General features: G+C 35.5%; 1 protein-coding gene across 19 annotated transcripts in view; it reads right to left on the bottom strand.

Annotated features, from left to right (window-relative positions):
* CCDC102B (coiled-coil domain containing 102B) overlaps window positions 1-23262 on the bottom strand; it is a 166511-nt gene that overhangs the window by 120789 nt on the left and 22460 nt on the right. For 12 of the 19 annotated variants that reach the window (XM_083821900.1, XM_083821903.1, XM_083821896.1 and 9 more), the window contains 3 exons: window positions 20503-21123; window positions 19112-19332; window positions 15987-16095 (listed from right to left, as the gene is read on the bottom strand). In XM_083821900.1, coding sequence (XP_083678026.1) covers window positions 15987-16095; window positions 19112-19332; window positions 20503-21108 — 936 coding nt within the window. In that variant the 5' untranslated portion in view covers window positions 21109-21123. The other 7 variants (XM_083821892.1, XR_014578840.1, XM_083821893.1 and 4 more) reach the window with 7 other exon arrangements.

Here is a 23262-nt window from a genome sequence, read left to right as displayed (position 1 = left end):
TTAAAATCAATGTTTTTTGTGCTTTACACAAAAAGCCCTGTACAGGTTTTAAAGTGAGAAGAATTAGTACACATTTTCAAGAGTCTTGATTTCACCACTACTTTGTGCATGGAGGTCATTTCCGCTCACCCCCACCAAAAGTTATTCTGCAAACTTAAAGCAAGAGATTGATTGAACTGAAAGCTGTGAGCCACAGATTGATTATGAATTAGAGATCATAATACTCTCCTAAATAAATAAATAAATAAATAAAAATAAAAAACTATTGAAATAACAATAAAGTATACTGAATAAATTAGTGAATTTGTCTCTTACAGATGTTTTCTTCAGAGATACTCAGTGTGTGACATGAGGCAGTTTTTTAATGATTGTTTACAGTATATGTGACTATTGCTACAATTCCTTTTTCTTTTTCATCTAAAAAGAAAAAAAAAAAAAGGAAACTAAAAGAAAAGCAATCAAATACTACTGGAATCCATAGCACCCCTTTCACAGAAAATGGAAGACAAATGTTAGTTACATTTTTATTTGACAATTACCTCAATATTCAACATAGAAAAAAAAAAAATAGTCTGCTTTATTTCTGATTGTGAGCAAGTCTGCCAAGAACACCATTTAGTCCATCAGAACTATACTGATAAATGATAAATGTTATTGTGTCTGACAATATTTTAAGACACCAAGACCTGCAACAAATTTAACTTTTTAATGAATGTTTATATTCATAACAACACATAAATCTGAGCCCCAGCATGTTTAGTAATCAAATATTTCTTCCTTCTGGTGCTACTCAAATATTTAAGTCTGCTGCAAGCTGATATCATTGTACTATGTTGACATTAAAGAAAAGTTGCTGATTTATTGTTTGTTTGTTATTTTTTTTTCCTTTTCTCCATCTGATAATAGAGAAAATGCTTTGTGTATATGGCTAATTTACCAAAAGAGTAAATCATGGAATAAAATACGCAGAGGGGTATGAATAAGTTCAAGAAAAGGAAAATACTTTGAATGAGGTGAGGGAAATTACCCTTTACTTCACAGATCTTTCTTTCCATGTTGATCCTGGCACTGTTTTTATTGGTTTATTTTAAGTACAAGTTGTTATGGACTATGAATTATGCTAAAATAAATAAACATGAATATCTTCATTGAAAAGACTAGGAACCATGTCCATTTTACATAATCCTTAATGCTGCTTTAGCAGTTTGCAGTAACATACATTAACATACAGCACATAAAAGTCCTGATTATTCAGACGTTGTTTACTGCATTCATCTCTCAAATGTCATCTGAGTGGATCATAGCATACCTGATGGAGTCCCATTTAAAACAATAGATTCACGTGAAGAATTGTATAAAACCATCCTGCTGAATTCAGGGGAATCTATTATGGACTCAAGGAAAAAAAAAATAAAGTTTTGTTTCGTTTTTCTTTTTTTTTTTTTTTTCAGTGAGTATCAGAGAGAATTATCTACAATGACTGCCAAAATTCTACTTCCAGAAATCCAGAAATTACCTGAAAATAATGAAAAAACTTCAGAGTAACTACTTTTACCTCCCTAAAAGGTAATTAACTACTTTTACCTCCCTTACCTTAGGATTGGTACACCAACACCAATCATGCACTCATTTTTACTGTAAAATTATGAAGTGCCTTTATGCTTATTTTAAACACAAGAGAAATATTTATATTTTTTGTGTGGAAAAAAAATAGGGAAGATGACCAGGTAAACACTGAAAGCTCCTTGCTGTATGATAGCCTTCTTCACTGTAATCACAATTCATAAAAAGATTGAAACCAGTGAAATATACAAACTGTCATTGTCTATCAAGTTGTACAATACTGCAATTACCAGTTTCACATTTTCATATACAAATAACAAGTTATTGAAAAAAATACCTAGGAAACCAAGAACTAGAAAGGACTCTTATATTACACATATGCAAACGTGATATAAATATTTTCTAGTCATAAACTATAAGGACAATTCTGTCAAGTAGACATTCTTTTGGGCTTACCAAAAACATAAACTTGAAAGTTTGAATGACTTTTTTTGTGTGTGTGTGCATGATTTTTTTCTGATACGTTTGTGCTTTTTTAGCTGTCTCTTCTCCCATAAAATGTCTATTTTCATATTTACGCAATTATATGATTCTCACTTAGGCCCCTATTATCTCAAATTCCCTCTGGTTTTGTATACCATTAAGTAAATAATAAAAAATAATAATATGTAACCCCACTGGCCCACAAGATGGATTTTGGTTTTGACAGAGAAAAACAGTAAATATTCCTGGTAAACTATGACCTAGTTGATGATCGGGTTTAGAATTTAAAACTGAAGAGAAGTATCTGGGTTCCTTCTGAATTCTATGTCCATCAAGTTAAATTAAAATTCAAAAATCTACCTAAAAGGCTTGCTGCACTTGTATTTTATTTTGCATCTACACACAATGAGGTCAAAAAAAGTCAACTGAAAAACACCTGCAATCCCTTTAAGAGACCCATGAAGGGGAAGTGTGATGTCAGTGTGTAGGGCAGAAAGATCACTATAAGGTCTCTTCTCCAGGTTGAACAACCCAAAACCCCTCAGACTGTGTTCATAGGACAGGTGCTCCGGACCTCCAATCATCTTTGCAGCATTCCTCTGGACTCGCACCAACAGGTCCATGTCCTTACAATAGGGGTTCCAGAGCTGAATGCAGTACTCCAGGTGGTCTCACAAGAGCAGAGTAAAGGGAGAGAATCACTTCCCTTGACCTTCCTTCCACAATTCTTTCGGTATGGCCCAGTTGGCTTTCTGGGCTGCAAGCACACATTGCTGGCTCGTGCTGTTTTTCATTCACCATTACTCCCCAGTCCTCTGCAGAGCTGCTCTCAATATATTCTCCTCCCAGCCTATATTTGTGCTTAAGATTGCCCTGACCCAGGTGCAGCGTCTTGTACTCAGCCTTGTTGAACTTCATATGTTTCACATGGTCCCACCTCTCAAGCCTGTCAAGGTCCCTCTGGTTGGCATTCCTTCCCTCCAGTGTGTCAACCACACCACACAGCTTGGTGTTGTCCAAAAACTTGGTGAGGGTGCACTCAATCCTACATGCATTCCAATAATTGCATACCATTACTTGAAGAATTTTTCCAGACAAGGATACTGAAGAATGAAGTTCTCTTACGTACTAAAACAATTCTATGAGCCAAATGCTAAACCATTTTTAAACTGTCTTGGAAATTTAGGGGCCTTCATACATAGTCTAAACTGAACAAATGTATAAATGCTTTATTAATTTTTATGGCCAAACAATATATTAAACATCCACATCAGCAAAGTTAATAATGAATATGTGAAATAAACCATGTACTTTATTCTGTTTTGGAAATGAACTTCTATACCCTCTGCAACCTGTTCAGGATGCAAATCTCATGTATTCCCAGTCCACAAAAACACTTGTTGTTTTTCCTATCAATAAAGTGTATTTTAGCTGAGAGAAATTACAGGGGAAAAAAAAGAAAAAAAAAAGAAAAAAAAAAGATTACTAGGCCATGTGTAGATAAGAAAGTACACTTGATTATTATGAATATTAATATGTCTTCTAAATGCAAATTTAATTAGCAAAAATAATAAAAATAGAAACTAAACATGACATCTCCATACACCTTGCAGAATAAAACAGAATATCAGCTTCATCTCAGTGTTCAGTCTTGGTACAGCTTTGTCTCATATTTGTTAACATAAATATTTCAATATTTAATCACTGTTCCTGGTTGGGGAGCTCTCAGATTACATACATATTTGCAGTCAAAAAGGTAGCAGGCCATATATTTGCATACATTAAAATAAAATATTTGAGTAAGAACCATACCTGAATTTTGTCATCAATATTGATACTGACTGAATTTCTAAGTAGGTTAGGTGAAATAATCATGGTGAGTACATTTTCCAGGTTGAAGGTGAAAGTACTCTTTTTAGGCTCTTCTTGAGTTTCTTGGCACTTTGTCAGTGATCATGGAAACCCTCTGAGGAACTTGTGGGTACCTGCTGCTGCCAGGTAAGGAGCCATTGGGGTAACTGTCCCTTTACTGTCATACTCTCAGACACAGACAGAGCTCCAGAAGGAGGATGCAGTTCTGCAAGTCTCAGGCTGTAGGGAGTCCCTGGGGCCTCTCACTGGGGCATACGGTATCATACACTGCAGGAGGTGTGCAGTTATTGAGGGGCTATGCTTCCATGTGAAGGAGCTGTGGGAAGAGGTTACCAGACTGCAGAGCATCAGAGAGGATGAGAAAGAGATGGACCAGATCTTCTCTGAGACCCTGAAGTTTCAAGGGCCCAAGCCTTCATTTGAGGTGGAGGGGCTGGAAGAATCTGTCCCTAAGAAGCTGGAAAGTGGAAACTCCCATGACGGTGAAGGCTGGAAGCTAGTGACTTCTCATACTAGAAGGCAGGTTCCTGCCCCATCTGATAACCTGCAGTTTCAAAACAGGTTCACTGCCCTTGCAGTTGATTAGAAGCCTGGAGTGTTGTCAAATGGACTATCTCTACTGGCTGAGCCTGAGTCTCTCAGAATCCACAGAAGGAAGCTGTAACAGCAGGAGGAGACCCCCTGCTGTGGGGGCTGGGGCACCCATCTGCTGAGCTGAATTGTCAGAGGAAGGTTTGCTGCTTGCCCCAGGGATTTTGTGGAAATGCTGCCAATTCTCAACTGGGCTTCCAACTACTACACCCTGTTGCCTTTCCATGTACATACCAATGATTCTGCCACTGTCAATGCACATATAGTGTCAAGCGCAACTGCACGGCTCTCAGGGCAATGGTCAAGGGCATGGTGGTAGTATCCTCAATCTTGCTAGTGAGAAGGAAGGCCTGAGGAGGACTGGATGGATCCTACAAGTAAGTAATTGTGCAGCTGGTTTCAGCAGCAGGATTTTGGTTTCTATGACCACAAGTCCCTTTTTGAGGGTCAATAGATGCTGCAGAGAGACAAGGTTCACCTAAGTAAGCAGGGCTGACCAACATGGTAAGGACAGCTTTAAAGAGAGGAGGAGACTCAACAAAAAAAGTGATGAAATTCTGGATGGGGCAAGGAAGCCAAGGACCCAGGATGATTGGAACAGAGGGCACATAGCAATCAACAAAATAAGGCTGAATTAGAATCACTTCAACTGTAAGCATTTAAAGAAGGAACTGTCTGCAGGACAGCCTTATGGGGAAATTTATTGTACTGATTATAAGGAATCAGCACACTTGGATGACTCTTTGACATGCTTCTGCACTATTGCATGTAACATGTGTAAGAAACAGGAGGAATTAGAAGTTTGTGTAGTTACAGGGATATGAACTCATTGGGACCAAAAAGGCATGGAAACATCTTAGGAAGGCTCACATGACTGGAGTGCGGTGACAGATGCATACAGGCTCTTTAGGAAGGACACGCCAGGGTGTGCTGCCTTTTGCAGGAGAGAGCAACTGGAATACATGGAACTCCATCTTGAGATGGATCAGGAACCAACAGAGAGTTTATGTGTGAAGATTAACAGGCAGACCAATACAGATGCTATTGTAACAGGGATCTGCTATAGACTTTCTGATCAGGATCAGAAAGTAGATGAGGTCTTCTTCAAACAGGTGGAAGAAGTGTCACATTCACAGGCCCTGGTCCTCATAGGGAACTCGAATTACTTTAATAATCTGCAGCAGAATACAAGCAATCTAGGAGGTTTCTGGAGTGTATTGATGACAGCTTCCTGGCACAGGTTATTAAGAAGCCAAAAAGGAATGGTTTTCTACTAGATCTCTAACTTACAAACAAGGAAGACCTGGTTATGCATGTGAAATCTGAAGGCAGACATCATTGCTCTGATTATGAGATAGTGAAGTTCTGGATTGTGAGAAGAAGGAAGCAGGGCAAAAAGCAAGACCACAACACTAGATCTCAGGAGAATACATTTTGGTCTGTTCAGGGATCTACTCGGAAGAATCCCATGGAATAAGAGCCTAGGATCCAAGAGAACTGGTTGACATTCGATGATCCCCTTCTCCAAGCTCAAAAAAAGGTCCATCCCAGCAAAAAGAAAAGCAAAGGCAGCAGGAAGCCTGTAAGGTCTTTCAGATTTTCCAGATTAACTATCTAGGAAAGTAGGTTAGAATAGTCTTTTTCCTGAAACTAGACACTTTTAAAGGTTTAAATTGTTCAAAAAGTAAAACACATTTTATTCCATCTTAAGCATGTATACAAATCTGAAGACACCAATCCTCAGAGTGATTCCTGACAACAGAAATCAAAGTTGAAGCCTTGGTTCCCATGGGAAGAAAAGAGTACATGTTCAAGACAACACTTACACAGCTGCATGAATACAAAACACTTCCAACAGAATTCAGTAATTATAATATTAGGCATTCTTTAGATATCCTTTGATACAAAGGTTATTTTTTGAATAGTAACACACACACAAAAAAAAAAATCAGATTCAAGTACTTCCCATAATTAGAAACAGACACTGAATATAAACTCCTTTGGATGTATCTTTCTGTAACACCTTTTGTAATGGAACTTCTTCAAATTATTTTTTTTTCTTGTTTGTTCTGTTTAGCAAAATATCTGTGATTAGATAAGAACAATAAGCATGACCTCATATAAAAATGTCATGTATAACATGCTTACTTGCTATACTATTACATGCAAGTGATATTTGACATGGGGTTAATATGACTTAATTCTCAAACCACATTTCATTTTTGCCTAAGACAGAACATAATAATTATAGTTCCAACCAAAAATAATCTAAATGCAGCCATTTAGATGATTTTAAAATGTTCTCTAATCTCAATCAAGAAAGGGATTTCCATTTCAGCTAATCCCTTGGAGAATATTGCTTGAAATTCATAAAGGATGCATGTTAACCAAAATTCTGAAAACCTGACAATCCATCAGTCATTTGGAGGATCAGAACTCTGATGTGCTAACATGTGCATAGATGCTTTTGCAACTACATGGAAACAGAGGTGGAAGTTTTAATTCAGGGAATACACAAGTGAATATCCAATATTAGAAAACAACTGATTTAGGAAAAGTATTGGAAAATAATTTCTTTTTAAAACATAATCACATTTTAATTGTTATGTTTCATTACTGAATGAGGGAAAACTGGAACTCTTGACATTCACACCAAAAGTTGTTTTTTCGTTTGCTTACTTGCTTTATAAACAGTAGCATGCTTTTCTTGCAGGTGATTGGATTATGACAGAACACAGATTAAACAAATGAATAGATTAAAAAAAAAATGTTAAAAAACTAAGTAAATAGCAAAGATTGTTTTAGGTACAGGGATTATAGCAATAATTTCTCCTAATTTAATTTTAAACGTCAAAGGGCAGCTGATTTGGAGCATTCTTAACCAAAAGATCTGAAGCAAAACATGAGCTTTCATCCCTGACTTTGCCTCGGTGACATCTTAGCTTAATGGAAAAAAAAAATATATCAAAAAAAATAAAAAAGTTTGTTCAGTAATTCCCCAGTGTGTTTAAAGGTTCAATATGAGACATTTTGGTTTACACTTCAAAAGAAGGTATAACAGAATGCTGAGAACATTTTTTAAATGACATTTGAAACCTAGTGCTTATTTTCCAATTGCCCAGTTTAAGATTTTTTATGATCTGAAGTGGGTTCACTGTTACTATTTCTGAAGGGAGCTGTAGGGAAAGGGGGGCTTTTCTTTTTTTTTTTTTTTTTCCCCTCTCCAAACATAATCTTCTCCCCAAAATAAGGATCATAGACTAACTACCCCCTTAGAGAGCTGAGACTGACTAATCCAAATCTTTCCAATCATCAAGATAAGAAAGGGATGTCAGTTTATATGCCCATGAGTAGAAATACATATACATGCTGTATTGTATGCATAAATAAGTTTCTATTCTCTGCAAAAAGGCTGAGTGATTAAATCATTTCTCTTAACCCTCAGAACAATGTAAATTTACCTATAATTTACCAAAGATAATTTAAAAATTTGGGATTTTTACAGATAAACAGCATACAAGTTCAATTGTTGCCAGACTATAACAGCCTACCTCACTTAGCTTCTTGTTATCTATCACTGTGTATTTATTATCACTTGTTAATAAATTCATGGATTAGGACAAGCCATGGGCCATTCTAATAAACATTTTAAAAGGAAGAAGAAAAACATTAATAAAAAAAAATGCAGCGATTTGTCACAAGATGATGAATGTAAGCATGTAGAAAATCACGTGAAAAAAGTAAACAGTGCAATGAGTAATCTCTCTCTTTCGTGTTTTATTTGCCATATAAATGGTCACTGAAATAACACTTCTCTGTTTTCAACTGATTCCTAAGCTGACCTTCCATCCTGACTTTATTACTGCTGTATTGAGCCAAATTTATAGATGAATAAGGTACCACAAGGTAACAGTAAATCAACAGTGGTCAGCATTACTAGAAGTAATCAAAGCAAGTTCAAACTATAATCAGTTTCATGAATTTCCTAGACTGTACCAGTGTAATGTGCTGCAGATCAGAACACCGTTCAACCCAACTTAGCATAAATTAGCCCTAAGTTATCAGATATTTGACAAGAATGTTAACTGACAGACAGGAAAAGAAAATACTAAGTAAAATTATTTCTGTTTACAGTATATTTTTCAGTGTGCCTGTTAATGAATCATACAAAGAATACATGAAAAATGATAGGAACAGTCAAAGCACTATACAAAGTTATTTTAAGTCAGGAACTAAAGAAGTTCATTTATCTTACAGACACTGAAGATTGTTGACTATTCAGATTAAGTGTTAAGTGATGTTGGGATAATCTAATTGTAGAACTCTAAAAATACATACTAAATTATGTAAGTAAGCAATATTTCTGCCCATATTAGTTGAGAATTTAGCAGAACAGTTCACAGTACCTGGTATAGCCATTAGATATACTGCTTCATATCCAATAATTTTTTTTTCTTCTTCTTCATGACTCAAGCAATGAGCTGTAGGCATGTTGGGGGTCAGGCAAAGAGTATCAGACAGATCAGATATTATTACATCTGTCTAAATTTCCTGTAAGATTATCAGAGCATCAGTATTTCTAATTTATGTATATCCTAAGTGAATGAAAATAGCAACTACAGATAAGCAGCTTTTCGTTTTTTTCATACTATAAGGTAACGGCAGAATAAAGATGTCTAGAAAAAAAAGGTGGAAATAATGCAGAATTTCAGTTTAACAAGAACTAGCTGTTCCAAAAATGATGTTCCATTTTAAACATCATTTAAACGTCTAAAGTGAGATGTAGAAGGCTTGATTTGCCCAGAAGACTCACTTCAGTGGAATTTCTTCCACCTGGGAAAAAACAGGAAGGGTTATGGTCACATTTATCTTCAAAAAATAAAAATTAAAAAAAAAAATCACACCTAAGTAACAATATATAATTTGCCATAAGATACAGTGTAAAACATGTTTATATACCAAGCAAGAACAGAAGGCACTTTTCTTAAAATGTATTTATAGGGTTTTTGTGGTTGTAGTGTAAAATCAACAGCACTGGTGACTTACCTTCAACTCTGTGCAAAAAGTGGAAGAGCAATGGTGGATCCAGTTCCTGTATCCCAGTTTCCACCCAGTTCTAGAAATACCTCTGCCTAAAGATTCGGAATGCTAGCTTTGCTTGTATTCCTTTTCATCTAAGGGTATTTCTTTTGATATTGATGTTCCAATAGGCTTTAGGTACCGATTAGTGTAATTTTTGTCTCATATCCCACAAACTGAGCTATAATTTTCCCTCATTAATTACCAACACACTAGACAATCTAGAATAAGAGTATTTTCTGTACATCAGCTAGCAGACAATGTTTTTAAACAACACAGAATTCACTGCCTATAGAGGCATTTGTAAGTATACAGTGCACACCAGTGGAATTTAGCAGTATATGCATGCTTTTCACTATTCACAGTATAATGCAAAATTGCTTTGTAAATATTCCATCTCATTTAACTTTTAAACCACCTGAAAAGGATGTCCTTCAGAAATGACAAAGGCAGCTATAAAATGCTGAGGAACACTAATAAAGTGTGTACACAAGAATGTTTTATTTTTTGTGTTATAAGATTAAATAAGAATTCTAAAAACTAAAACTTTAACAGTCTTGCTAACTATAATTCAGCGTTTACAAACATCTGGACAGCACACCAAGGATTTACACTGTTTTACAAGGAGCTCGAAGATCAAACTTAGTTACTCTTTTTGTGTCTTTCAGATCGTAAGGTTAGTTACTTGACATATAAGCTAAGTTGTATGTAACAAAACTGGATAGCCCATTTCCAGGGCTGAATACGGACATTCAGTTAGCAACATCATTGACTGCAAAATTTGTATGCTGTCCAAAGAACTTAAAGATTCTTAAAGATTAAAAAAAAAAAAAAAAAAAGTTGTCAAATATTAGTTTAAAAACAAATATATCTAAGGTTAATGGTTTTACAGACTTGATCTTTGCTTTTCTGTGGATTGTAAGGCAAACAAAATAATAATGCATATATAAAGTTACACTGAGCAAATGCTTCTCCCTTTTAGGAATAAGAAAGTTTTTTGCAGTTCTAAATATGTTAATTGCAACATATGTGAAAACTAAGGCAAATGAAATATTAAATTATTTACTATCCCACAAAGCTGTAAACGTTTCTAGAAGTAGAACTGAAGCTTCTTAACTAGACAGTACATAAAAACTATTTTGAGTAGCTAAGAAATATTAACACATAAATCTTTAAAATATGATCACATGGGCTGTGTATAGTGTAAAAAGCACATAAATGAGTCTCTTCAAAAGCCCAAAATGTATCTAATCATCTCTGAGACTGACAGCTTTGTTACGCCACAAGTTCGCAATAATTTGCAAGATAGGATCCAGATAGCTCAACACATTTTTCCTGCAATAAACAGAAATTGTAATGAAGAGGCACTCCACTTCCATTCCTCTTTTCTCTCCAGGAAAATATTTGGTGGACATAAATCTTAATTCACTGGTTCTCTAAAGAAAGCTGAGACAATTTTCACTAGCTAGCCAGCCACACAGGATAACATTTAAGCCCCCTTTGTAGCGAGGATGTAATCTTAAGAAGAGTAGTGAATTAGAAATTGGTTTGAAACTGTTATAAAGAAAGAATACTTGAAATTAAAGAAGGGCAGAGAAAGCTGAAAGAATGAGAACTTCTGTGTATCTGTATAGAAACAGACAAAATGGTGTGCTGCAAAAAGCACTCACTTGACTGTTTATAAATGAAGAAACTGTGCTGCCAAATATCAACCAAGATTTGAATAAGCTTCTCAGTGTAAATCTTAACTTCTTGTTTTACTATTTAGTGGGAGAGTAGAATTTTTACAACAGAAAAAGAAACAAGCAATTTCAACACTAAATGCAATGTCATGTTGATCCACAAAAATTATCTAATTTATGAAGCCAATGAGGCCAAGTTCAATGCTACAATCACACATGAAGCTATAGATAATGCTTGTAGTTACTATAAAAATAAATTAACACTTTACTACCTTTTTTAGTGAACTCAAGAAATTGAGAACTGATTTACACTTTCCAAGTGATGCGAAATTGATTAAAAAAAAAAGATGATCATTGAGGTTTTCCATATTTAGTTTGTTTTCAGGTGAGTGGATACACATCTTTCAACAGAATATAATTATTTGGAATACTAATATTCTTGGCAGCTATGAAGTTTATAACGTTGCACAAAATCTCACAGTTTTCCAAAAAGCTAGCAGAGCTAACTATTGCTAAAAATGGTTTAATTTGCAGTGGCACTGACACTGAAAATCTAAACATTCTTTTCCACATTCCCAGTGGAGCTGTCCGGTGATCTACCAAAGGACATAACAGAATAAGTTATTCATGACTCTGAGACCAAAAACTCTTGGTCAAGGACATGAAAATAATCCCAAAGCAATGATTAATGTTATTAATTTATAAATTTATTTGTGATTTAATATTGCATGCGTGTATATGAATCAGATTCCATGTTTATCTGCACTTTCCTTTATTTCCCTTCCAAATTACTCACTGTCAAGAACCTTGTATGGCTCTCCAATATCCACTTCTCAACAGTGACATTCACATACAAATCTTGTGTGTTGGGGATGTATATATTTCAATAAAGGAAGAAATTTCACTTAAAAAACAACAACAAGAACAAATATAATTTCATTGACATTTGTCACATTCATCCAGACTAATGCTCTCCTGTAATTTAAAAACATGTATGTCTTGTAAATCTCAGAAGACAAACAGAATGCTCAAAATAACACCTGTTAGCAATTAAAGCAAATCAGCATGTTCCTCAGATAAAAAGCAGAAACATGCATGTATGTTTGTACATGCACATAAATAAAAACTGGAAGCTATCAATTTCCAACTTCTTCTCAGCAAGCTTTTACTCCTTGTTGTTCCATTCCTGCTGACAGTGCCATAAAACATGAAGACCACATTTCTTAAACAAAACTATTAATTAAATCTGGATTTACTTCTGTTGTGCAAAAGTATGACAAGCAAAAATCATACTTAATGAGCAAACAGAAAATAAAGAACTAAAATCTGAAGGAACTCAAATATGACAGATGTTATTTTGTTGCTATGGATGCTCATCTATGAAAGAGGTTTCATTTACATATGCACCACCTTGTAATTAGAACTTGGAATTTAATAAGCTGCTTGTGATCTTTCCCAGAATGTGAAAAGAAAATTAATTAATTTGCCTAGATTACTCTAAATCTGATATGTTAAATTTATAAGAAAATGTTAATTCTATGCTAAAATTTGGTTATATAGATATATATTTTGAGTTTTGTTGGATTTAAAAGGTCCTATTTTTATGAAAGCTAAATCCAGAAAGATGCAACAAAAGTAATTGTTAGCCTTCTACTCATGGACTTATTTTGAAATGAACACTGCTTTTCTAACACCATCCCTATATACCCAGGCAATGTTCCTATATTTCTCCTTTGTAGCCTGAATTCCTGTATAGTGCTTTCTGACATCAGAACTCCACCATGAGTTCTCTGCTAAGCTAAATCTGTTTCCTGACACATCTACTTCTCCTAAGTTCTCCTGAGTATGTGGACAGACCTTTCCTGCACTTGGAAGATACTGTCCCTTGAGGCCTGCTGGTTTTGATGAACTCCTTTGTTTATCAGTCAGAGCTACCTCCCATGAGATCCCACCCACCACTTCCCCGACTAAGACAACCCTCTTCTTTCTTTAAGTTCAGGGTCTGTATGCTCTTACTACTTGTCTTTCTCACTTCCTTCAGGACCATAGGCTCTTATATTTCAAAGTCATTATTGACAATGACATTACTTACCATCACATCTCCAATTACTTTCCTCCATATTAGTTAACAGCAGATCCAGGTATACATTGCCACTGGTTGGTCCATCTAATACCTACAGCAAGGAATTATTTCTGAAATCCTCCAGAATCTGATTGCATTGCATCCAGCCGTGATGCCCTTCCATCAGTTGTACTGTCAGCCCCCCATGAGAATCACATTCTGCAATTCAGAGACTTAGGTTCTTTAAAGACATATTCGCTTCCTCGTCAGGTGGTCTGTAACAAGCTCCCACCACAATCTCACCCTTACTGATCTCTCCTCTGATCCCAAGCCACAAGCTCTTAGCTCAACTATCACCATCAAACAGAAGATCTCGAAAGATTTGAGCTGTTTATAGATCTGAGTGCAACTTCCAACCCTTCACACTTCCCTTCCCTGTCTTACCTGAAAAGCTTACATCAGTCCTTCACAGCACTCCAGGTGTATGAACTTGGCAGAGTATCTTAATTGCTCCAACAATATTGTAGTTCTGTAATCACATACAGCTCTAACTCTTCCTGCTTGTTTCTGAGGATGTGTATTTCTATATCAATACTGGCAGGTGTCCCTTCACCTTGTTTTATCATTCCTGAAGCCTCTCTTGCTCCTATCAGCCTGTACCCTGAGCTTCCCACCCTTCACCACCACTTGTTCACTTAACTGTGGGTTGTGATCTCCTTCCCCCACCATTCTTTGTTCAAAACTCTGCTCACCACGCTAACCAGCTTGTTGAATCAAGGAAACAATACCTTGGCCCCACACAGTACCTAAGCCCAGAGCTATGTACTCATTCTCAATATGCCCTCTACAGTGCTGCTGGTGCCAATGTGGATGAGCAGCCAGGAATACTAGTCTAAGGACTGGACAGGCCTTGGAAATCTCTCCACATGTCCTGGATCAAAGTCCACAGGAAGCAACATAATAACCCTCAAAATGTCAAGTGTGAGACACAGAGTTTCTGTCTCCACAGGAGGGACTCTCCCACTACTGCCAGTTGCTGTTTCCTCCTCATATTAATGCATAGTTCAGGTTAAAGCTGGCTCTGCACATGGGAAGGAAGATTCTTTTGCAACAATAGAGGCAGAGAATGGAAAGACTGGGGAGTAGCTTCTCTGGAAATGTCCTTGGGTGTCCTGGTGGGCAGCAAACTTAATGTAAGCTAGCCATGTGCCCTGACAGCGAAGATGGATAAAAGCACCTTACGTGGTATTAGTAGTAACTGTACTGGGTCTGGCTGGGATGGAGTTAACTTTCCCTGCAGCAGCCCATACAGTGCTGTGCTCCACACCTGTAGCTAGAACAGCACTGGCATCATACCAGTGTTTTGTCTACTGCTGAGCAATACTGGCACCGTATCAGGACTCCCTGTAACCCCACCAGAGCCAGCTGGCTCAGGGTGGGCAAGAGGTGAGGAAGGAACATCACCAGGGCAGCTGACCTAAACCAACCAAAGGGAAATTCCATAACATATGATGTCACACTCAGCAATAAAAGGTGGAAAAAGGAAGAGGGGAGGGGTGGGCTCTCGTGAAAAAGTCGGTCCTCCCAAACAACGTGCATTGAGGCCCTTCTTCAAGGAGGTCATCAAGCATCACTTGCTGGTGGGAAGCAGAGAGCAATTTGTTTCCTCTGCACTTCCACATGGCCTTTGCTTTTTTGTTGTTGTTGTTTGGTTGGTTGATTTTTTTGTTTGTTTTTTTCCCCTTTTCCATTTTCCCTTTAGTTAAATTATTTAATAAATAATAATTTTCCCTTAATAATTATTTTTCATTTAATTAAATTATCTTTATTTCAACCCATGAGTTGTTTCTTTCCTTTTCTTCTTCCCCTCCTCTTCTGAGGAGGGTGAGTGAGAGAGTGGTTGTGATGGAGCTCAGCCGCCTAGCAAGGTAAAACCACCACAGTAACACAGGATGGCTGAGTGCTTACAGCACTTGTTAGAACACATGCAGAATACTGCAACCAGTTTGGGGATCCTTGCACAGGAAAATGTGGATGAACTGAAGCATGCTCAGAAGACCACAAAGACAGTTGCATACTGGAGCACTTGCTCTGCGATGAGAGGCCAAATGAGCACAGTTTGTTCAGCCTGGAGAAGAGAGGACTTCGGTGTGCCTCTCCTCTCTTTGATAATACCATTACTTACACAGGGATTATCAAAGAGATGAAGCCAGGTCCTTCACAGTGGTGCAGACTGGGAGAACAACACACAACAAGCATATATTGGAACATGAGATGTTCTGATGATACCATCAGAAGCCAGAACCTTCTTCACCATAAGAAGAGTCTACCAGCGGTAAAGGCTGCCCAGAAAGGCTGTGCAGCCTCCAATCTTTGGAGACTTTCAAGACCTTACTGAACATAATCCTGAGCAGCCAGATCTGATCTCAGAGATGATCCAACTCTGGATCAGAGACCTCAATAGGTTCCTTCCAGCTTGAATTATTCTATGGTCCTGTGGTGAATACAGTTTAAAAAAAAAAAAAAAAAGGATAAATAGTTGTTTATCATTTTTGTAAACCCTAAAAATGATTTTATTCTAAGTTACACATAGAAAATCTGAAGTCTCTGTTTTGTTTCTTATTCTACATTATAATAATGTATTGCTAGCATACCTGGTTCAGACTTTCCAGCTTAGATTGTCTTAGTTCTTCATATTTCCATTTCCAAAGAGATAATTCATTTGTTGTCCTTTCCACTTCTTTTTCCAGAAATACATTCATTCTGAAAGTGTTTTAAAAATCAGTATTACATTTTTTGAAAACAACAAAAGACAAATTATACTTAATTTTCTTTATATAGGTTCAGCTCTATTTTGCTGCCTTTTTCGACTGTATATTTGTGGGGTTTGTTTTCTGTTTGCTTGTTTGTTTTTAATTACAAACCTACCTACTATCACCATATAATTATTCTAAGAGATTTACCAAAAATAATAGCAGAGAAGAATAAACAAAGAAATCCAGTTGTATAAAATTCAAATTTTAAATTAAATAAAACTTTGGGCTCAACTGAAGAAAATAGGGAAATAGACTTCAATTAGTGATCTAGATTGCATAATATATGGTGAGATAGCAAAAATCCTCAGATAAAAGGTACTGTACCTATTATTTGGCTACAGGCAAAAGATTATTTTAAGTCTACACATATGTGGAAATATATACAGTATGTACAGAGTACTGAACAGAAATCCACAGGATCTACTTTAGATGTAAAAAGAAAAAGAAAAAAGAAAAAAAGGGGTTAAAATGTGTTCCTTGGCTGTTTAAAAAATAATTGCTCTTGAAAGAATATGTTAGCCACATTTTGGAAATTTGGATTATTTAGCTCAGAGGGACTCATCTTCATTAAAGTGACAACTTTAAGGATTTGCCTCTGGAACGTTATTTGAGCATGTCCATTCCTACATTCAGGAAAATATTTAGGCTATGTGATTCACAAAGAATGAATGATGGTTCCTTGGAGAAAGGTATTGCATTACTGAAACGCTGAAGTTTGATTTTGATTTTTACCTGTCTTCAAAACACTTACATTATTTTCAACCATTCAGTAGATAATGTAAGAAATATGAAGCAGCAGAGGCACTATAGGTGTTCTTGTCTTTGAGACCAGATAAAAACTCATTTCTGTGTCCACAGTAAAGACTATTAGCCAAGTTCCAAAGATAAGAATGAACTTATCATAACTTACATGTTTTACACCTATTTCTAATTTATACCTATTTATAATTTATGCTTTCATAATTTCATTTAATATTTGTGTAGCATGTGTACATCATTTTGCAATAGTCTAGGAAAATAGAATTTGGACCACAACTAAAAACAGAAAAAAAAAATCTTAATTGCAAATAAAATCTTTTAAATTATATTTCTAATATTTTTAATGAAATACTGTCACAGTTTATAATCCCTGAATATTCAATTGGCTATAAACAGCAATGCAGGAATAAAATATAGAAGTCAGGACTCTGAAGAAATCTAAAATATGAAAAACAGTAAAGCCATAGAAGCACTATTATGTTGGGAGATGAAAATTTTACATTATATACATAATACAAAACTAGAGGGATGCAGGGTGATGAGAAAAGAGAAAGATATTGAAACAGTGAAAAAAGAAAATTCGACTAGCAATAAAATAAATGTATGTCACAGTAGCTATTTTCTATTCTGTGGCTAATGGAATTTGTAAACCTTTTGACAGAAAGTATTTTTGTCAGGTTGACTTTAACTACATTCTGAGAATATTTGGTTAACATCCATCTTTCACAGCAACATTGTTAACCTTAAGGAATTAAACCATAGTATATTTGATGAGATGTCTCTAGGGCATGTCTACGCAGCACACTGCAGGCCTGTGCAGAGGTGTGAGAGTTACCGCTGAGTAATCTGGCTCAGGGCCTAGAAGCAATGTTAGCTATGCCAATGAAGCAATTCACTTGAATGAACTATCTTCTTGTTGCCTCTGAATTTGCAACTGAAGTTAACATTCTTGAACCAGAACCATCTGAACTATTTATGGAGAGGTTAGTAAGGTAAGTAGAGACATGTCCAAACAGTAGCTCTGCATGACTCCATGAGCTGGTTTGAGTTTGGAGAGAATGTAGCTGCAATTCTGGAGCATTGTGGGGAAATATATATATATATATATATATATGCTGAATGGTCCTGTGCAGAATGAGCAAGATCATACTGGCTGCCAAGGTAACCTTTGGCCTAGTGGGTTCAAGCTGTCTATAAACCAAGCTTGCTTTTGATGCAGCGCAGCAGTGTCCTTGGCTTACTTTGATTGAGAAAACTGCTAAATTGTGAGGAAGATGTGAGAAAATACTTAAGCTAGAGCTATGCAAGATAAGTAAAAATGTAAATGGGTAAGAACACCGAGACAGTGATTACTAGCAGCTCCAGGATCCAGGACCAAAAAGTACTGACATGAAGTATAAATCTCTAAGAGAAAATCTGGGAATCTGAAGATGGCGACTCATCAAAATCATCCCATTCCCATGAGAAGTGGAGACTAATTCTTTGTGAGCTGGCAGATGATAGCTTGCCCAACAAAGACTCATAGGGCGTCTCAGAGACTGGTGACTATGTTAATAATGTTCCTAGTAACATTATTCCTAGGTATATATTGTGTGCATAGCCAAAAATAATTACTTCATACTTTCAAGTTGCATATATTCTGCTTACAGAACCTCTTTGTAAGCAGGAAATGTTGCCCAAGATGACCTAGGGAGGAAGTTGTTACACCAATGTCCACTATTATATAAAAATCACTGCTATGTAAGCAGGTACTGCCTGAGGTAGGTGGACTTTGATATCAAAGTCTATGAAAATTTCCTCTTAAGCACGAGGCACTCCAATAAGTGAGTACAACAAACATTAGATATTATTTCATTGGTACCACGTTGCTGGTAAGTATGATTTTGTGATTAACTGTATATTCTTAACACTTCTATATGGAGAGCATCTTATGCAAATGACAAACTAGACAAAGAAAACAAGAAACACATACATAGTACTGTGAAATGTTTTCAAAACAGGGAAATATAGATTTTCAAAACCACTAATCAGTGTATATATATATATTTCTGAATTATTTAAGGCAATTAATAAAGCATAGAAATATCTAGGAGAACATAATATGAGCTGTAAATGCAAAACAGCACCATATCTACTTCAGAAAATGTCTTTAAAAAATTATTTTTAAATAGAGATTTCCCCAAGGAGAACCCCCAAGCACTTACTCTCTTTCCTTCTGTAAGATTTTCTGTAACTCAGCCAAATGCAAATGCAAGACAGAAACATGTATTAAATCATTCTCTGATGTCTGGTCTATATTGTCCAGACTTTTTTTTCGTTCCTCCAAATAAATACTGGCAATTCCACAGGGAATGGAATCAGAGTGCTTTAGAGTTATTTTTTTATTTTGATTGCTTCTTAAAGAATCTTTGATTATTTCCACATCCTGAGAAAAGAGAAAAACATGACATTTCAGAAAACATAAATAAAAAGTCTAAACATAACTTCTGCAAGGCCTACCAAGGCTCTTCCAAACACTTAAACCATGGAGGGGGAAAAAGGGAATAAGTAACATCTTGTATACTTGCATAGGATACAATTAGAATGCTCTCTAATGCAAAAAAGTCATTCTGGTTGGAGTAATCACTGTTGTTTTGTGACACCTCACACTCTGTGAATGTGCGAGATGCTCTGTATGCAAGATGTTTCTAATGTATCACTCCTCAACAAATAGGTTCCAGTTATCACTGGTTGGCTATAACTATGGTGAAGACAGAAGCCTAGAACTTTTAGAAACAGAAACAGAATTTGTACATACAGATAATATATTGAGAAATTCCACATAAGAACTCTTAGACTTCTAATAAAAATCATGTTGAAGCAAGTGATGGACTTTAACAAGTTTTGTATAAGGACTAGTTACTTGCATAACATACCAATCTGTGTCCAATCCAGAAAGCAAAAGCACTATAATACCTGTTTTGAGGGTACACATTTTGCATGTAAACTCTAAGCAAAATTAAAAACAGGTAGAAAAAAATGACTAAAAAATAAAATACATTTGCATTAGGAAGACTGAACAATAGTTTTCTTCAGAAATACGCTTAATTTTTATAACCTCTCACCAATTGTGCTTAAAAGCTAATCACATTTTAGCATGGTACCAACAGTACTGTTTCATACCAGTCTATTCTTTTGAGATTTTAATTGCTCTCCTTACCAAATAAAAATCTTGCTACTTTGAAGAGGAATTCGATTCACCTCTTCCCTCATTTCAGAAATTCCAAGAAAGGAGAACTAAGTAATTTTATCTTAGATATCAGGAAAATACACTACTTTTTTTTTTTTTTTTGGACATAACAGTACACGAAATGTGAAGAATTCAGAGGTAACCTGATATCTTATAACATGAAAGATAGAACAAGAGATTATTGGAGGCAACAGTCTGCCTCTTTTACTTATATGTTTAGCCACAGCTGAGGGATATGAATAGTTTTCCATGTTTCTCACGACCAAATCACATGGTATTTTGGTGAAAATGCTTGAAAAATTCCATTTCTACACACATCCATAATTTCCTTCTTCTTACTGAGCTACAAAAGTCCCCATTCTTTACCTTCTTTGTGTCTTCGGCCACAGGAATCTTGCTGGCTTTGCTCAGTTCTTTCACAGGTTCTTGTTCTGGAAATGTTAACTGGTTTAGGTCTTGTTTTATATGCGATATTTCTGAGCAACTGCATTCTGTTTTCCAAGTAGTTACATTTTCTAATTTTTCCTTCTCACTTACTAAATCTTGATTTAACTTTTTAAGCATACTCATTTCTTTTACAACATTGTCTAATTTTATTCTCAATTGCCTTGCTTCCTCTCGGGCTTTATTTCTTTCTGCTCTAACTTTGCTCCATTTCTCCCTCCAGTTAGCAGTACAATCTGACCACCAGCGCATGGTCTTCTCCATTTGTGCAGCTCTGGCTTTAACTTCTTCTAGTTCCCGAATTTTTACTGCTTCAAAAATTTCCAAATCGCTGTTGTAATTCATATGCATACATGTATAATTAGATGAATATGGATAGAAATGTTGAGATGGAAGATTTGAATTACACATATTGCCATCTGGTTGGCAAACTTCAGCTGATTTATAAGGTTGTCTTGGCTGGGTCCTAAAAACCTGCGTCTCTTCCATTATTTTCTGAACAGAGCCTATGTTCATGTTTTGATTCATAATCTAATTTCACTCCTAAAAAAGACAAAGATAATATTTTAGCTTTGCTCAATTAAATTATGTTTTATGAATAACCTCAAACAGTATTTTATTTTACTGTTATAATAATGATATAATCTTATTAATAATACTGTTAGGCATTTTAGCAGTATATTTCATTAAGAAATAGCTATGAAAATATATTTTATGTAACATTTTTGAGTACAGCATAAACAGACATACTTATTACTTGTTTAGGAATTGTTACCAAAGGAAATGTCATTTAATATGCTTTCAAAAATTTCTGAGTCTAAAAAAATTACGCAAAACCCGTCTTCTTTCAAGACAACATTAAATTGAATCAATATATATTTTAAATGTCTAGTAAGATGAAAGGATTTAGCTACAACTACAGTCACAGATTCATTTGCCTTCTTTCTCAAACTATGGAACTTCATACTAAGCAAAACTTACCTTGTAATTTATCTACATAAGCAAAAAAATACCAATTCACTTTTGGATTTTCTTTGTTTCACAAGAAAAAGGAAATCAAGAATCTTTATGGTGTGCTTTATTTTGCGATCTACATTCCAGAAACTGTCCAGAAAGTGTATTCACCTATTATTCTTGAAAGAATATCAATATCCTAACAGTAAATCTGGCTGCTCCCTTTCATTATTTATCCACTATTACTCATTTGCCCAGAGGAAAATCAACACCTCAGAAGTTGCTTTCCCATCCCATTGCTAAAACAATGATGATATGGACAAGCTGTAGTCACTTTTTTTTTTCCTCTTGGTTAAAATTAAATTAAATTAAATTAAATTAAAATCTTGCTATACCAATAGAAGATTAAATTGTTTAAAGTAAAAAAATTTCTCTTATATTCCAACATCCATGTTTAATAAAAATCATGTTTATATGTTACAGTGATTAGCATTAACACCTGTATTTGAAATGTAGAAAATAAATGCAGTAAACAAAGCACTGAAGAGTAGACAGTTTTGACATTATGGTTCTTTCATGTTTCATTTCAGCTGGGTAGAAGTTTCTGAATTTTCTGGTTCCATTTTCTCACCTATTATCAACTTTTCAGTGCTTTCCAGGACACTTACTTGCCACTCATTAGGAGGTTCTGGAGAATTGTGGTAGCTGACTACAGATATGAGAAAAGGAAAAACATGGAAATAGACTCCAGCTCCCTTCATCGTCACTGTCTGGTTAGCACCAGCAACCCACACAACAACACTACACAGCTGCATAATAGCCATTGCCAAAGCTTAATCAAGGTAGTGTCTTTTCCTTGTTGCCTGATCTCTTTCCGGAACTGTCATCTAAATAAACCTTACCCAAAACACAAAGATATCTCCACACATGATTTTGAAAGAGGCACATTAGAGCCAAAATAATTAAATATTAAAATCTTACTGTAGTTTGTTACTTTAATTTTTGTTTTGTGGTAATGCCTTTTTTTTCCTAAAGTGTAGGAAGGAAGGAAGGAAGGAAGGAGGGAAGGGAAAACAAGAAAGTAAGAAAGAAAGAAAGAGAAAAAAGAGAGGAAGAGAGAAAAATTTATTTAAAATGAAAATAATTTTTTATTTTTTTTAGTAGTGAAACAACTTCTTACATTTTTTGATTGTGACCAAGAACAATAGTATTTGCAGAGACATTCACTACTATGTTGATAATCGGTGATTTTTTTGGTTTTGTTTTAATGGATATTGCTAGTGGCTTTACAAATTCACTGGAAGAAGGAACAACTTGCAAAGTGTACCGTTTACAAATATTTACATATCTTAAAAGTTGGAGAATATATATATAAAAAAAATGGAAATCATTTAAATCATTTGCTTTGGCTGAAACTTCAGAAGTCTTGAGAAGAGAACAAAACCTTCAAGAATCAGAACAGCCTGTTGCTGTGGTTTCATTATTGGTTTAAGGCAATCTAACTGCAAACTGCTGCCAAACCATTGGCCTCATCCACTGACCATGAATTCTTGGCCATCCTCCACTGTGTTGGCTGAGACACTGTTCATCAGATCAGACTTGCCAGTCCAAGTTAAAACTGCTAATTTTTGAAGTTGACTTGTAGCTTAACTACTGTAGCTGAGTAGCTCCAAGACTTTAAAGAGTTTTGTGAAACACTGAAATGTGTCAGCACATTTCATTCTGGAT

The sequence above is a fragment of the Anser anser genome (genome assembly GCF_964211835.1).
Source record: "Anser anser genome assembly, chromosome: 2".
In the NCBI taxonomy this organism is placed as follows: Eukaryota; Metazoa; Chordata; class Aves; order Anseriformes; family Anatidae; genus Anser; species Anser anser.
This window is presented reverse-complemented; position numbering and strand designations above follow the sequence as displayed.